The sequence below is a fragment of the Canis lupus genome, chromosome 30 (assembly GCF_011100685.1).
Source record: "Canis lupus familiaris isolate Mischka breed German Shepherd chromosome 30, alternate assembly UU_Cfam_GSD_1.0, whole genome shotgun sequence".
Lineage (NCBI taxonomy): Eukaryota > Metazoa > Chordata > Mammalia > Carnivora > Canidae > Canis > Canis lupus.
In genome coordinates, this window is record NC_049251.1 from 15,112,417 (window position 1) to 15,130,887 (window position 18,471).

The 18,471-nt window shown below is 38.6% G+C and overlaps 1 protein-coding gene across 1 annotated transcript in view; it reads right to left on the reverse strand.

The window, feature by feature from the left end:
* Window positions 1–18,471, reverse strand: part of FBN1 (fibrillin 1) — a 223,186-nt gene that overhangs the window by 187,298 nt on the left and 17,417 nt on the right. The window contains 2 exon segments of the mRNA NM_001287085.1: window positions 6,272–6,370; window positions 8,368–8,450. Coding sequence (NP_001274014.1) covers window positions 6,272–6,370; window positions 8,368–8,450 — 182 coding nt within the window.

The window sequence follows — 18,471 nt, forward strand, 5'->3', positions numbered from 1 at the left end:
ATTTTAGGCTCCTATGATTCCATTAAAATGTCTCAGCCAAAATGCTTTTGAATTAAAAAACTATCTACAAATATACAAAAGGAATGATTTGGTGAAAATTTGGATAATATTCTAAGTAGGTCAGGAAAAGGTGTATAGTTGCTTTAAAATTTGAAGTTAAACTTAGCTTCATCCTATCTTAGAAAAACAGTGAGGATTGGGAAAAGCACAGGAAATGATGTCATGTGTCAAGCAGCATAGGAACTCAACCCACAAACTGATTTCAATTAAAGTGGTTCATGCCAAGAGCTAATTTCCATTCCCACATGAGCAACAAAGCCATTTAGCTACTTTGAGATAAAAAGCTAACAGTAGTTCAAATAGTAACTTTACATTATTTGTTCAAATTGAAAAATAGAATGAATTCTTTCAGGAAAAATGATAAGTTTACATTTAAATACAATATAATAAAAATCACTCTGCTACAGTTTTTTTTTTTTTTCCTACTCTTTCAGGTAAACCTTTTCCAGCATAAAATACCATGTCTCCTTTAAAAAATAAAACCCTTGGTCAGACTCGTGAAACTGTAAAGCATAGTTAGTCCAGTGGTCTCAATAAACCAATGAACTATGAATCTCTGAGCTGGGGGATCAGACGTAACAAGAGATAATTGGATCTTAACCATCTGCTTTGCCATAAATATGTTTGCCAAAGAAACTTCACATTCTTTGTGAGTCTTAGATGTTCAGGGGAGAAACATATTTCTTTAGAATAATCACACTGGATTTCTATGAAGAAATAAAGGAACTAGACATGTAGCTTCATTGGAGAACAATTTAGAGACCATATGTACATAAATTGGTTTTAGTTTTTTATTTTCTGCCATTGATGCACATTCAAATTTACAGTGCTTTGAACAAGCATCCCAGATGTCTGGCAATTATAAGACCAAGTACTATATCTCTAGAAAAAGCCAAAGCTCTACTTAAACCCGTAAAAATGCTGTAAACTTGTTACATGTTCTAAATACCTTAAGTCAGAATATATACCTAAATTCAATCTGCATTAAGATTTTACCAGAAACTGATGATACTAGGGGAGTTCAAGTGTCAGTGTCCAAGCTGCTACAAGCAGATAACCATGAAAGCCAAGATCCAATGAGGACTTCCCCTTGAAAATGAGAATACAGCCTCAAAGGGTTTCAAGTAAGACTCAACATCCTAGAATTAGCAGGAAATGTTGCCATTTACCTGTATCTATATAGGATCCTAAACAAATTATAGGGTTTTTTTTTCCCAGATTTGGTCAATCATTTTAGTCATTCAATAAATAAATGACTAAATCCCCTCTTTTTGCCATGTACCAGAAGAAATTCACTTTAGGTGATAGCCCAGTACAAATTAGTTCATAAGATCACCAACCAGAAGATAACAATTTGAGCATGCTATGGGAATGAGAGAAATGCTGGGCTAGGGTAATCATTTTCTTTGGGATGCATTAGGTTGGGAAGGATTCTGGAGACCTGCCATTATCTTACCAAGCACAAGTGACAGAAAGAACATCAAGAGCAATTTGCAAATAAGCATCTATATGGCAAGCACGTGATTTTAACTTAGGCTAGGAAAAGCACAGACAGACCAGTTAGAGAGTAAGACTAATTCCTGGACTTTACACCTGAGACAGGTACACAAAGGCAGAGTCACTGCAGGACAAAAGTAATTTTCATTCAGAGAGACAACAGCAATGAGATTTTCCCCTACGTGCATAAACGTCTTGTGGTGTCGAAAGACACGCCACTCAGAAGAGCAACTTCTACTAAAGTACCTAAAACAAAAGCAAAAACAAAACCCTAGTAATAGCTGGAAAAAAAAAAATCAGAGAAAGGTTAAATGATAGCAGTGATAAAGGCACTTTAGAACAGACTAGAAAGCAAAGGACTAAACTATTTCTAGTCTGAGCAGGTCCCACCCATTCCTCTCCTCCCTGTTCATATAAATTCCACACTTCCCTGAAAAACCTTTCCAAGGGTCACTTCTTTTGGATTAGCGATAGCACCTCCTTCCTATCCTGAGTGCCCTCCCATTTTCAGCATGTGGTTGTCCCAAACCTGCTCAAACTTGCTCACACACTGGTCTAGAGCTGCTCCCCTAGCCTTCTCCCTTAGAGCTTGGATTTATATTGGGAATAAAAGCACCCCCAAATCTCACTGAGTTGAAATAAACTGAAAATGATCATTTGTTTTCAAACTGTAAGAGATTCCACAAAGGAACGATGTTAATACTACCCCAAAATGACTTACAGGCTTACTGTAGTTCCTATCAAAATCCTAGAAAGTTATATATATATAGGAAGAGAGAGAGAGGGAGAGGGAGAGAGAGAATTAATCTAAAATGTACATGGAATTGCAAAAGAACTAGAATAGCTAAAATGATTTCGACAAAGAAGAACAAAGTGAGAGGAATTAGTTTACTCAATTTTCAAGACTTTTCATAAAGCTTCAGTAATCAAGACTGAATGGTATCGGAGAAGGGATAGACACATGGATCAACAGAATGAAATGAAGACCCAGACATAGACCTAAACAAATATAATTTTTGATAAAGGTGCAAAAGCAATTCGATGGGGAAGGATAACCTTTTCGAAAACAGATGGTGCTGGACAACTATAAGCACTGAAGGAACCTCGATCTCAACCTCACACCCCATTTAAAAAAAGTATCTCAACATAAATCACAGGTATATATTTAGAATATAAAACTATATAACTTTTTTTTAAAAAAAAACTGGAGAAAATCTTCAGGATCCAGCGCTAGGGAAAGAGCTCTTAGAGTTAATAATATATATTTAGAATATAAAACTATATAACTTTTTTTTAAAAAAAAACTGGAGAAAATCTTCAGGATCCAGCGCTAGGGAAAGAGCTCTTAGAGTTAATACTAAAAGCATGAACCATTAAAGGAAAAATTGAAAAACTGTATTTTCATCAAATTTTAAAATATTTGCTCTATAAAAAACTAAGAACATGAAAGAACAAATTACAGATGGGAGAAAATGTTTGCAAATCATATTTCTGACAAAGGGCAAGTAGTTAGAATATACAAAGAACTCTCAAAATAGCAAATAATCCAATTATAATCTGGGCAAAAGACATAAAGACACATTTCACTGAGGAAGATACACAGGTGGCAAATAAGCACAATCAAAGATGTTCAGCATCATAAATCAGGCCAAAAATGCAAATTAAAATCACAATGAGACATAATTACATACGTATCAGAATAGCTCAAATTAAAAATGTGACAACACCAAAACCTGGTAAGGATGCAGAGAAACTAGATCATTCATATATTGCTAATGAGATTATAAAATGGTACAGCCACTCCAAACACAGCCTGGTAGTTTCTTGAAAAACTAAACATGCAACTATCATACAACCCAGCAATTCCATTACTAAGCATTTATCTCAGAGAAATGAAGACTTATGTTTATATAAAAACATATACATGAGGGGCACTTGGGTGGCTCAGTCAGTTAAGCATCCAACTCTTGGTTTCAGCTCAGGTCATGACCTCAAGTTGGTCAGATCGAGCCCTGTTGTCAGACTCCACATGGAGCCTGCTTAAGAGTCTCTCTCCCTGTCTTCCTCTGCCCCTCCTCCCTGCTCTCTCTCTTAAAAAAAAAAAAAAAAAAAAAAAAACACAAAAAGTCCAGAAAACCCATTTATCTGACTCTGGCTAGCCAATCTTTTTTTGCTCTGGTGCCCCTATGACCAGTGCCAAGAGGTCCAAGAGGTTAAGAGGAGCCCTGTCTTCCTAGTGTCCAAAGGAATTGCTGGCTGGCAGTTAGGACCTCCTGGAAATGCAATCTCCCCTTCAGGCCACTAAGAGATCATTTCCTATTCCCAGAGTCCCAGGACACTCAAAAGCAGAAAACAACTTGAAAGAACAACCCTCCTTTCATTCTTTTCATTTTCAAATGAAAAAATTAAGGCCTCAGAGGACCCATAACTTTCCCAGGCCTCCTCAATCCCTATCATATAACAAGTATAAAATTTCTCATGGGAATTATTGGTGAAATGATCTAAATTTGCCCCCTTTTGGTGGAACCACAGGTAATCAATGCAAACATTTTGCTGTGCTGAGTTATCCTCCTACTAGCAGGAAAGTTAGCAAAGGGATCTCTCCATATTTATTGTCAACTACACCGTGGCCAGGAAGTTCTAGAGGATAGTATAGCTATTCCTTAGAGCAACATTTCAAAAGACCAGAAATGAATTCTGATTATCACTGCTACCCTTAATTTAAAATACTCTGCCATCTTTAATTTTATAAGATGTTTAGACAACATTAATTCAAGTAGAATTCAAGCCAATGATTTTAAAGTCTCCAAATGCCTCAAAGATCCTGATGATACCAAATTGCCCTCTTCACACACTCTTAGCCACAAGCTACTCAGGTCCAAAGTCCAGGTATCATAGGTAGACCTAAACCTCTTCAGAGAACATCATCCATAAGTCTTGGACGTCAGTCTCTAACCTAAATCTGGTCCACAGGACCACCTGCTACACTCCCATTTGAGGCCAGCTTGAAATCTACTAGGACCAACTTATTAACATCCTATCTTTCCATCTTGTGATTTTTTTTTTTTTTACTAGACAGACAAGTCAGCAGCACCTCACACTATCATACTGAAGACCTTCCCAGCTGGATACCTAGTTTTATCATCCAGCTACATTTTATCCCTGCCAGAGGAATACACTGTTGTTGGCTGGTCCAAGGGCCAATCTAGCAATGGGGTCTGTTCCCAACTTGATATCTAGACTCCGAAGGAGTAGTAGGCTGTGTTTGTTTGGTTTCCACCAGAAGCAGATTCTGAGACAAGAATTTAAGGGCAAGTAGTCTGTTTTAGAAGTAACTTCAGGAAACACTGGTAGGAGAGTGAGGAGGTGAGACAAGAAAGATGGTCAAGATGCTCACTACATGATCAAGCCTATTACCAATGGGGGCAGCTGGGGCTCAAGCCACTAGGGAACTCCAAGAGACAGCTGAGAACACACTTCATAGTTCTGAAAACTGAGAAGCAGGGAAGCTGGGGCACATATCCAACACTCTCTGTCTGTCACTAACAGATGCTTCTAGGGCCACCAACCCTCCAGCACTTCCAGCTTGCCCTGCATTCAGACCTGGCATGGTCCCCGCCAGAGAGGTTTTATAGACCTCTAAGGCAGAGTTACCAGTGTTCACCCATGAATGCCAAGGTATGTTAGCACACACCAAGAGGGTCTATTCTGACCACTTGCCCTATCTTGTTAATCAGCTCATGAGATCCACAGCTAAATACTAGGACTCTTAACAGGTAATGAACCTTGACCACACTGAAATTTCTACCTGCAACAGACAAAAGAGAATGAATTTATTCCATAATACTTTTGCCAAAAACCTTGTCAGACACAGAACACACTCTAAGGAGAACTCATTTTCTCATAGGAAATGGGAAATGGAAAAGGAACCTAAGTTTTTTGCTTTGGTAATGGTCAGGTGTTGAGGGGCTGTTTATATAGGCATAACCTTCAACTTTTTTAATGACCAATAATGACTCACCTTGTCCCCAACCACTGCATTTCCCCTAATTCACTGCTGAGTACCCCACATTTAAAGAATAAACCCCCCTTCCCCAAAAAAGTGTAAAAAACGAATATAACAAGCAAGCAAAGGCTCTGGAGAATGAACTGTGGGCATTTATTTGGCTTCGCAGAATGAAGTGGTAAAATTGTGAAAGGGAAAATAGATTTGTGCTTCATGAAAAATCACAGAACTGCCATAAATGACTTCTCACATTTTCTTCTTGCAAAGGCAGGGGTCTTCAGTTTTTAAAAAGTATTTAATCAGACTCATATTTCAGTACCATAAGGAAAAATGCCTAGTTTTCTTGAGCCGTCTTAAACTGTTTAAAATGTTCATTAAACAGTCATTCCATTGAGCATCTTTTACAGTGTTTACATTGGAGATACAAAGATAAATAAGGCAATACCTACAAAGGAGGTCATAATCCCTATATTACTCATAGTAACTATGTCCCATGGGTATTTCCTTGTAAAGAGTGAAGAAGGAAAATGGGAGGCCAGATTGAAGAAAGCCATTCCAAGTATTTTGGGCAGAACAGAGAAGGCAGATGTTCTAGTGAAAAAAAAAAAAAAAATATTGCAGGCAAGAGAAAAGCCAAAAGCAAATTTAGGAGAAAATAGGGCATAACCACATAAAATAATATTATATATAATAACATGTTATACTCACTGGATCTGGAGCCACAGGAAGGAGATATCTGACCAGATGGGCAAGTGCACATATTTGGCCTAGAACAAAATCCATCCCCACAGGAATGCCGGCAAATGGCTGTGAATAAAACCAGAGGTCTGTTAGTACATGGCTTCAGAGCATGGTGCTTTACTGGAACCCAGTCCTCAAATGAGGAAATCTAGACTCTCAGCTTTCTCATTAATTTTGCCATCATGACTTATGTGACCTTAGGTCTCAGGTTTATGCATTTACAAAACAAATGTGTTGGACCAAATAAGTTCTGGATGTAAAATGCAGTAACTCCCTTATTCGTATCAGCGGTCCTCAACCTCCCTCGGCTTATTCCACACAGCACCCAATCTATCAAAAGCCCAGGACATACTATCTAGAGAAAACAAAACAAACAGAAGTCCTGCATTTAAATATAATTAATGCCTAGGAGCATTTTGTTTTTCTATTAACTTTAAGATGTAATAATATAAAAATTGTAGCAGTATTCTTGGGGGCCTATTTTATTATAAATGGTTACTGCCTAATAATTTTTCTAAAAATATTAGCCCCTACTCAGACTAATTCTCTATATCAGATCCTGCCCACTGGGAACATATAATCTATGGAGCAGCTTTTACCCTAGGTTTAAGTTCCATTCTCAATTACATCAACAGTCTGAGAGGAGTCTGAAATCCATGACAAAAGCACTGATTCTACAGTCAATAAGCTGTTCACTCTTTAGAGAAATATAAACACTTTCATGCCACTGAGAGACTTATACAGTATATACCAAATGCTCTGCTGGTGGCTAGAAAAATAAGTTTAAATGGCAAATAATTTATATATATTAGCAGACTAAGATTTGGCCACTACTTTTTATACTCAAAAGCATGATCCCTTCCACAAATGCCTGCTTGCATAACCCTGCAAGAGGCAAATGAGATGTACAAGGCTAAAAATAATACACTTGATAGAAAGTGCACTGAAACGTCAAAAAAACTTAGGATAGAGATTGAAAACTATTAAGAAATAAACCGTCAAAGGATCCTATAAACGTTTACTTAAATACCTGAAGACAATATTTCTCAGAGATACTACAGAGCACCAGGGAAAGGGTTCTGTTGTCAAGTTCATTTAGAAAACAAACACCATTATACGTCTCTCTTAGTGATTCAGTTTTGATCCTTCAATAAAGCATGATGTGCCAAATGAGCAAGATGCTTTTGGTCAAAATCAAGAACTGGGAAAGGGATTAACTTTGTCAGGTCACCAGAAGAACATGGTTGAAATATTCTGTTCTTCTACACAGACCACTCTAGGCCAAGAAAGAAAGGGGAGTAACTGATTCCTTAACGTCTTTTCAGCTCTAAAATTCCCCCATTACACTGACAGAATTTTCTGAAAACTGGAAATTACTTCATAGGTATGATGACAGTAAAAGTTCACACAGGACAGAAACCATAACCAATTTGATTTAGTATCTCCATTAAATAGTACTTTTTCTGGCATGTGGTCTGTCACTCCCGATTTGTGGGATATGATGAGAATCTGGAGGTTCACTGCGGCAGCAGCATCAGTAGAGGAATCTCCAGTACCATCTGAGCTCTTCCCTCAGCTTTCCACTCATCTGCAGCTGATGTTCTATCCACTTCCTTTCCCCTCTATGAGTTAGGTCTGTCTTTGGTCTCGACCACCAAAATTCAATGTACAAGGTTTGGGTAAGCTTGTGGGAGGCCAGCCCAGTTAGAAATTACAATAAGAAAAGCAGTAACATGGTATTCTTTTTTCAAAATCCCATCAAAAGTGATTACACGTCTACACAGCCAAGTGACTTACCCTGGAGCTAAATATCCCTGTGGCTCTATTCCCTGTAAATCAGAAATCTTCTAAAAGAAGCCACTGAACTGAAGTATAACAGTGGTTTGACCAAATTAGTGTATTTCCCAATCTTGATTCAGAGGAAGTAGGAAAATCTTAGAGCTGGAAGACTCTGCTATAAACATGTTAATAGTATACAGTTACAAAGAAACAAGTACTAAGAATCACCATGCAACCAAAACAACAAAAAAACATGAAGAATGACAGATCATCTATTTACTTACGGACAATACATTGATTTCCACCAGGTAAGGTTTTCCATCCAGGGCAACAGTAAGCATTATAACGTGATCCACAGACATTGGGTCTGAAAAAAAAAAAATCCAATCACAAGAATTCCAGACTTAAAAATATATATATGACCAATAAAAGGGGGGAAAAAGTCTCTGAGTTACAAGAACAGGACGAATTTTTGATGGAAAAAAAAAAAAAAAAGGTAAACTCATACTGGTTTCGTAGTTTGGGACTCTTTAACATAATGATACCAACAAGGATATCCCTTAATATCACCTATGCATACCTCAGAAAAATAAAAACCAGAGATACCAAATGCAGTACATCCTATCACAAGGAACAGATATAAAAATCTATGGGGCTATATGAGTCTAATTTAAACAATAAAATTCCTACCAATCTAGCTGAGAAAGGTCATCATAAAACCTGCATACAAAGTTTGAAATTTCTACTCATTAAAGCTGTGTATATTTTTTTCTATGACCCAACTCACCCCTAAAATGTGACCATATTCTTCCTTTCACCAGAATTACGGGAATACAAACTCTGACATTAGTCAGAAAAAATAAAAGCCAAAAAATGTAAATATTTCCTTAGCCAAAGTTTGGAAACACAATAGTTGATACCGGCAGTTACAGAAAAATAAAGTCAATGTAACTTTGGGTTTCTTGTATACAGATATTTCATCAGGTTTCTTGGTGGAAAGCCTCCATGCAGAGTCCAGAGGATCCATATTTAACAATTTAAGGGAGTAACTGGGTAAGGATCTAGCTAGTTCTATACTAGTTCTTAGACACTGAGGCATAGGATTGAACACACAGTGACCCCAAAGAAACCATTCATTTCACTATGCCACATCCAAGGGCCTAAACATTGATGCTACTTCCTCAAGCTTGAGGGCTGTAGAATAATAAGGTCAAATGTTTTGCAATCAATTTCATAAACAGTAGTTGTTCCAAGGCCTGGTGTTATAAATCCTGAGTCCCATTCACGTAACCCTTTAGAAACAACTGTGTAACTTAAATGCACTTCTGGCTGCGGCGCACTTGTGTGTGCAGACCACGTGTAACAGTACAGAAGCCTCCTGCACCTCCTCTGAACTCACTACTTCAAGCATAAGCAGGACTGGGAATCAAGGTAAAGTCTTTGCCTGGTCCTGCACTCATCTTACAGCCCCAGGGGACCTAGAACACTGCAGGGCAAAATGCATACTTCAGACTGACTGATGTCAAGGTAGAATGAGAAGGAGGAAGAAAGTTAAAAGAATCTGGGAAAGAGCCCTAAATCCATTCCCAATAGCCCTGGATGTCTCCAAAGCTAGCCAGAGAATAATGGGATAGAGCGGTTTACTACATGTCCGAAACTAGGGGCTCTGAGTCTCCACACATGGAGATAATGAAATGTCTCCCTTGGCCACATCATGTGTGTATCAGATGAAATATGGACAAGAATGCAACACAGCATTATCTGCTCACCTAAATTAGCGACTCAACCAAAGGAACTATAAGAGGTTAAGGAAGAGAGAGCTTATCACAAATTCTAAGCCAGTGGCTCTCAATCTTGCGCCCCTCCTGTGACAAACAGTGCCCCAAACTTCAGTTCAGAGTACCCAAAACTTCTGGGGGCAACTCAGAATCTTGGAAAGGGGAGTGAGGCAAGAAGTCAGGATAGGGAGCTAGGGTCGGGGGAACAATTGAACCTTCCAAACTCCACAAAAGTTCCCTATATTGAAAATGATAATCCAAGCCAGAGTCAACCACCCCAAATCTTCCCCACTAACAGCTCATTACAACAACTCCACTGGATCCAGTCCAATCCCAAACCATATCCTGGAATAGCTTCAGAGGACCTCTGAGCCTTTGTAGGTGTCCTGCGGTCAGAGTAACTATGTTTCCAAACAAAAATCAGGACATACTGTCTGACAAGAATGAGTGTATTTATGAAGCAATAACACGTATGACATGGAAAAGGCTAAGAAAAAAGAGGCCAGAATCAATAATTTCAGTCCTACAAAACAAAATATTCAAACTATTTTCCAAGGTGTTTGAAAAATCACAATAATATAAACAATCCTCATCGTTTCTTCAATGTTTACAATCAACCTACAGACAAACCATGGAAGATGTTATGATTTACAATGACTGCAAAACAAAATGTAAATGTTTTAAACCTGCACTTGTAAAAGTAATACTATAGCTGTCATAAGTCAGGAAATGAATTGGGAAGAAAGGTTTGGAGAAAAAGTAGTTGATCCGCGAAATAGCAGTTTAAGTATATTATAGGTTTTAAAATAACCAATAACTGAAAGTCATACTATTATTACAAAAAAGTGGGAAGGAAAAGAGAGAAAGGTATCGATATCTAAGTGAGCTACATTCCTAGCTTTCATGGCAAGGAGGCAATGGGTACTGTTTAAATCTAGAAATAGAGGTACAGGCACAGTACATGGTGTCATGAAGGTAAGCATAAGAAGAACTGAAACCAGAAATGGCTAAAATTGGTTGCCTCAAAAGATGAGAATCTGGGGAAATGAAGACAATTCTTTTGCATTCTCACCTAATACTCATTCCTAACTGCTCATTTTTTTAATTCATGCTGTCATACTTGATCATCCTCTTTTATTTAAAGAAGTAACTTTACTTTAAAAGTATAAACATCGCTCATAAATAGGGAACTTTCTGCTTCATTGTATGAACTGTTTTGTTCATTTACTGTTCAGTTTCTTTTTTTTTGTTTGTTTCTTTTTTTTTTTAAGATCTATTTATTTATTCATGAGAGACACACAGAGAAGAAAGAGAGACAGAGAGACATAGGCAGAGAGAGAAATAGGCTCCTCGCAGGGAGCCAGATGTGGGAATCGATCCCAGATCTCGGGATCATGCCCTGAGCCAAAGGCAGATGCTCAACTGCTGAGCCACCCAGGTGTCCCTACTGTTCCGTTTCATTAGTGATCACATTTGCACTTCATTGCATTACTTAAAATTCTACATAATGTCTAATTGTGATTTATTTTGTTTGAAGGTCCTGATCTTTTTTAAGTGTAATCATTTTATCCTTTGTAGTAATATGTGATTTAATTTCAATTGTTTCAACCAACCTCCTCAAACAATGACTGTTTTATATCATAGTTATTCATTCTTTAACACCCTAAATACTACTAGGTTATATGGCTTAATGCAAGGTAGTAGAAAGACATGAGATTTTTCCTCTGCTAACTTTGGTCTTGAAAACTGCAAACTAACAGCACTCATTCAAACAAACTGGGTAGCGTTTATTCTACTTATACACAGAAAAAAAAACAACAACTCTAATTCTAGAAATAAATGAATGTCTTATTTAAGCTGGAGAGCACAAAAATATGTAAAGTCTAAGGTGGACATGTTGGATTATTTCCATTATAAAAGATTTTATTCTAAGGTTTCAGCACAAAAAAAAAACATTAACAAAGAAGATAAACCTTTAATGAAGTTTTTGTGTGTGTGTAAATGAAAGTGTAGCACTCTTAACTTTCTCTTCCTTTTCACTTCATCAGTCATACCCACCAACCCACCACGAAAAAAAGCTGAGGGTTAAAGCTTAGTACAAGTGGCAGCAGCATTTGGCAAATTAAAAGTAGAGCTTAAAGACAGAAGAACTTTATGCTAAGTGCTAAAGATATATTACTTTATTTCACCCTCATAGCAACCCTTTGAGGTAAGTTCTATTATTATTGTCTTTAACACTAAGAAAACTATGACTTAGGAAGGTTAAACAAACCAGCCAAGGTCCCACAGCTTAGAAATAAAGAAAAGGGATTTGAACTCAGGAAGCCTGACACCAGAGTACACTCTTTCAATCCCTATGCTAAGGCAAAGAGATGCATTTAGGGGCAAGATGGTATTCCACCCAATGGCATTCATGACGGTATGAGTAACAAAAGCCACAGAATGTCCATCAATAAACCAACAACTAAGCATAAATAGTTTTTACCGATACTGTAATAGTTCAGGGGGGAAACAGGAAAATGCATTTAGAGTCCACTTCACCACTGAATATCATACTGTTTTAATTGCTAAGTCTCTATCTGTAACTTCTCTTACCAATTGCTTTGAATACAGCGCTCTACAACAACCCACCTCCAATCTCTGTGGGGAGTAGGTGAGCCTCAGCAGGCTACATATTCGGATCCAGTTCAGTTCAGACACAGCACTCAGAGAGTGTGTGGGCTAGCAAAGCCCCTCTCAGTGGAGCAAACAGCTGGGCTTTACCATGTCTGACCACATCACTGCAGGAACTGGCCTCTGTGCAAGATGTCTGTAGTGTGTCCACATTCCTTAGCCAGAATCCACTTCTGCAAGTCTGGCCTCTCTTATAGGCAAGATAGCCTTTCTCCTTCCTATCCCAAATTCAAATTCCCTTTCAGACAAGACTGGGTAATAAAAACAAATTCAGGGGACTCTTATTTCATATACATGTGAAGTGATTAAATCCCTGGGCAAGAAGATAAAGGTTAATGAGGCTGACCCTACTCCATGCATGAGTTGCTTGCTTTTTTCAACTGCAATGGGGGTGTGGGGGATGATGACTTAGTCCTCTAAAGTATTAGTGTGGAGGGGTATCAAAGGCATACACCCTACAATATAAAGGGTACCCAACTGTCCATGTAACATGCCTCAAGGTAATATCCTAATATCCCACTGTTCCACTTTTTAAAAATCATAATTTTCACTGTCAAAAAAATGTGAAAGATCATGAAAGAAACGATAACACATAAATGAGCTATATATATTGTGAACAATACACCCTGGCTCTAATAGTTTTTTTGAAAGATTTTTTTTTTTTTTTATCAAGGTAAAAAGAAAAAAAATAAATGAAACAGTATGAGTACTATCTGAGGAGGGGATCTGCCACTACTCCAGTAAACTTTGCAAGAGCTCCTCCCCTTACTTGGATGCCTTTATTCTGGCCTTTTTGCTAGAGGGAGATGACACATCTACTAGCAGTGATTTGAATACCACATGTGACTACTACTCCAGCCCATCTGTCAGTCACAACATTCACAACATCTCAGGTAATGAAACTTCAAGTCCTGGTAATAAAAACGGCTTCCATAGTCTCAAGGTTTAGTGGGGGCTCTTCAGACCTAGCAACCCATTTCTGGATTGTCTGGGTCAACACTGGCTGGGACTCGGACAATTCTGGTCTCCAACTTTGAAAGCATAAGCCAGCCAACCTCTCCAACCTACTTCATGAAGTGTTATCCTCCTGATTTTTTGTAAATCTAAAAGTGTTCTACAGTGAAACATTTCTTAAAAAGTAAAATAATAGGGGGGCCTGGGTGGCTTAGTTGGTTAAGCATCTGACTTCGGCTCAGGTTGTGATCTCAAGGTCCTGGGATCAAGCCCTGCGTCAAGCCCTGAGTCGAGCTCCACGCTCAGTGGGAAGTCTGACTGTCCCTCTCCCCTCACAGCCCCCCTCAAATAAATAAATAAAATCTTTTTTAAAAAAGTAAAATGAAATACTCTAACCATGCAATTATAAATAAACTCTTTCCTGGTTTTGATGATGACTAAGACACAGTATTTGCTCTTGGAAGAAGACAGGCAAATATGCAGAGAGGTAAAACACAAATATCAAGATCAGCCTGGAGACCTAGGAGTCCAGAACAAGGGTGCTCAGCCCCATCATCCAGGTACGCTCAGCAGAAACCTCTCTGAGCTAAGACTTAATGTTTCCCACTTGCTAAGAGGAATCACTAGTTTTATTTCATCCCACTGCTGAGATTCCTCTTAAATTCTCTAATTCCATTAACAAAAAAGCCTTTGTTCTTTATTTTTTCTTAATTTCAAGTTTTTATTTAAGTCCTAGTTAACCTATATAGTAAAATTGGTTTCAGGTATAGAATTCAGTGGTCCATCACTTATATATAACATGTAGTGCTCATCACAAGTGCATTCCTTAGGGCCCATCACCCAGTTAGCCCATCCCTCACCCACCTCTTTCCACTGACCCTCAGGCCAACCCCTTGGTGTTTCACTGCTTGCCTGATACTACATTCTTTTTCTTCCTGGCTTCCTCCATCCTCTCTATTTCATTAGAACAATGTAGCCAACCCTAACCTTTTCGTGTTCATCATGCTTAGCTCTGTTCTCCTACATTCCAGGCATAGACCTTCACCCTCCCTAAGATATGAAACATCTCACTATTAGCTTCGTATCTCTGCCAGGTAGGTCTTATCAGCCTACTCTCATCTTCACCTACACCTTCAACTTCAACCCTCCCACCCCACTCCTTCCCCTCATCATTTCAGCCCTCATTCATGCATTCACCTCTCCTCCATGACATACATGCTAAATCCAAATGCTTCTTCTATCTTTATACATGCTCTTCCATCTTTCCTTTTTAATATATAATTTCATATCCCGCTATAGTGGTAATCCTCCTCCTCAATTAACTCCAACCACCTTTCAACCTACCAACACAATTCTAGACATACCTTTCAAAACCCTACAAATGCTATACTGTAGTTATATATTTTAAATAATTATATGCTAGATTCTCACCCCTGAAACCTGCCCCTACCCTCTCTGTTCCAAAATGAATAGTTCTTCAGGCAGAGAAACTATGTCTGTCATGCCTAAAATATCCTGGAGCCTATGTAGAAGCATACAAGATAAGACTGAACTGAGTGCCTTAGGAAGTACAAAGTACAATTAACAAACATTAATAATATGTCTTTGAATTCCTAAATAGGCCATCTATCAATGTCACCAACATGGAAACTGTCTAATAGTGGGAACAATGTCTTACAAATTAATCTATTTAAAAGAAAAACATTTCATACCTTTGAAAGGTTATTGTTAGGTAAACAATAATATATAATAATTTCATGCCTTGGTTATTTTGCTGATGTGCTAATCATTAATTTATTGTGATCAGTGAAGTTACCAATATCTACTTCAGGGATCAATATATTCCTTCAAAAACTCAGTGTAGACAAAACACTCATAAATGAATATTGAGTCTATTTATTTCTTTAGCTAAAGAAAAACAAAAATCCCAAAGCAACTAAACAAAAAGTTCTCAGCTCACAAATTGGTGCATATTTCATTGTGGCTGATTGTTGCAACTGATCAAAAGATGGTGTCAGCCATAAGTGGCCAATTCCTAAAGGCAACAGTCACAAAGTTCACAGGGTCGTGCACTAAAAGGTCTGCCTGGAGATGCTTCTTGGGGGATCACTTTTCTCACTGCTGAGTGAGGTAACTCACAGCACAGGCACCACACCAAGGGTACTGCAACAACAGTGTCATTTGCTGTGCACCGTAAACTGTGCTTTTGTGGGGATTTTGTGTTGATCAAAAGCAACTGTCCGCAAACTTAAAAGCCAAAGAATTTAGGTGATCATATCAGGGGCACACACACACCACACAAATGGCCTAAAAGAAACTGAAGAAACAGAAGGCTGCAAAGACAGTACCTCAAATCTGGGAGGACATATTAAACTAGAGGCCAATTTAAATCCTTGGAATCTTTTACAGGTGACTGGAACGTGTGTGTGTGTGTGTGTGTGTGTGTGTGTGTGTGTGTGTGTGTGCATGCTTTCCTTTGAGAAAAAAAAAGAAGAATCTAAAGCCACAGGGTACACTGTAACAGGAAACTAGACATTGAACCATGAAGACGAGAAGTATCACTATGTATAGCAGGTCCTAATCCTGCTGAAGTACTGAGTACTTTCTGCTCCTAGTACTCTGGATTGTTTACAACCCTAGAATACAGGCTACTGAACCATCCAAGTGGCCCCCAAGCTTCTAAAGGCAATGACTGGACTAACTTGCTGTCATAGTCTGCACTGAACCTACTGGGAGGGAGCGAGATTTGCATGTGGCCAGCTGGCATCACTGAACTCACAGTTGGTTGTATAAAAGGTCCTCCATCTACACATGGGGAGAGATGTATGCATTTATGAAGTTGGAATTTTACTATTGGACACCACAATGTTGAGAAGGGATAGCCTCAAAACAGAAAAATGAGCCTGTTTCAAATTTGCATCTTGCCAGCATCTGAGAGGGTCTGGCCAATGACACCATGAAAACACAGAGTACTTCTAGAAAACTGCTTTCCAGAACTCTGCAACCCCTTGGCTTTACCTATGAGTTCAAGAATTATGGTGATAGTTTCTCTGAGTGGGCTGCTACTCCATTCAGTCAAGCCAAAGCCATGTTGTACTTTTCCAAAGGATCGATGAAATTATAGAAATGGTTGAAACACAAGCAAGTAAAATCAGGAGGTGATCCAAAATCTTCGTGGTGAAAGGCAGTGCCAGGTGGTGTCTGGGGAATTCACTGCTCCCTTCACTTCCAACTCTTCCCTTGTCTTTACCACCAACAGAAAAAACCATGGTTCTCACCACTTCCCAGAAATTCTCAAACCAAGAGCTCTGTCCAGGGAGATAATAATATCTTCTGAATGTACTGGCAGCCCCACGAAAGACAGGAAAACCAGCCAATGGGGTCAGGCTTAGGGGAAAGAATGGGGTCCTTCAAGGAACTAGTAGTGCACAGCGATTCGATACCCTAGTTCTGAGTACTGGCAGCTCCCAATTGGACAAACAGGTAGAGCTCCAAAATGTCATTTCTCTATTGGTATTTAAAACTCGGAATGGCTCTTCCAATAGAAACAATGTTAATAGGTGGTGGTTTGGTCCCCAGGCTAGTCAAATAGCAGTCTCTATCAGCTAAATAGGCTATTGTAGGCTGGTCTGGGAACCTGACCACAACTTAAAATGTTGTTTCTATGGGAAAACACATTCCACAGCAGGCAACCAGAGGGAAACTTGGCTACTCAAACTCATGGTCCCTGCAGCTACAGTAGGCTGCCCAGTGAGCTGTGAGAACCCAACATCTTAAACTCAGGCCACTCCACTGTCCTGAGAGGGCAGCTGGAAGAGGAGCTTGCCCAGGCCCAGGGCCATCCCCCACCCCTGCATGAGACTGTCAGAGCCAACAGGGCAGATCCAATAAGTCAATAAATCAGGGATTTGGGGACGCCTGGGTGGCTCAGTGGTTGAGCATCTGTCTTTGGCTCAGGGTGTGATCCTGGAGTCCTAGGATCAAGTCCCACATCAGGCTCCCCACAGGCATCCTACTTCTCCCTCTGCCTAGGTCTCTGCCTCTCTGTGTCTCTCATGAATAAATAAATAAAATATATTTTAAAAATCAGTGATTTAAAAACTGAGAGTATACACCTGAAACTAGTATAACATTGTGTATCAACTATACTCAAATTTTTAAAAAAAAGCCAAACTGGGGAGCAATTGGATATTCTAATCCTTAATATACCTGATTTCTTTAAACACCAGAAGGTTTCACCCTGCCAGCAACTATAATATGAGATCAGTATCCTGGACTGGTTCACAGACCAAGAGTTCAGTGAGCCATTTCCAGGAAGACGGGCTTCCAGATGAAGCAAAGGAACGGGTCAGTTTTGAATTCTATTTGGTGGCCTCAATCTCATATTCAAGTTACTCAGGCATTTCAGATCACCTGGACTCCAATGATTACCCTCTGCTTTGCAATGTGAATTCCCTAAAGACAGAAAATTCATATTTATCTTTACAACCCAGCACCTAGCACAATACCTGAATCTTCAATGGTAAATGGAGGTTTAGGGTTCCAAATGTATCTCCACTGACTAAGACAAAAGTGGAAGAGATTTCTGTCAGAATAGTGAGCATTTAATTTGTTGAAAAGGTAAATGTTTATAAAAAATTAAATATCAAAATAGTAATGAAAAAGATAATTACTACTCAAAAATCAATATTTCGTCTACTTTTTAAAAACTTTTAAACTGAAAATAAAAAATCAAATGTGTAAGAGACCCATAAATAGAATTCATGGGATCTGAAAGTGAAATTTTTCCATGTTTCAGATGAATTGCTTAGAAACACTTTACAGCTACAAAAGTTTCAGAAACCTTGTGCCTCAAACTTTATTTCATAGCCATCCAGACGCAATGGGTCTTTTAAAACATTTGTCTACCAAACTTTTTCATCAGAATAGAGCAACATTGTTGCTAAGGAACAAAAAAATAGAAAATAAATCACTGATAGAATT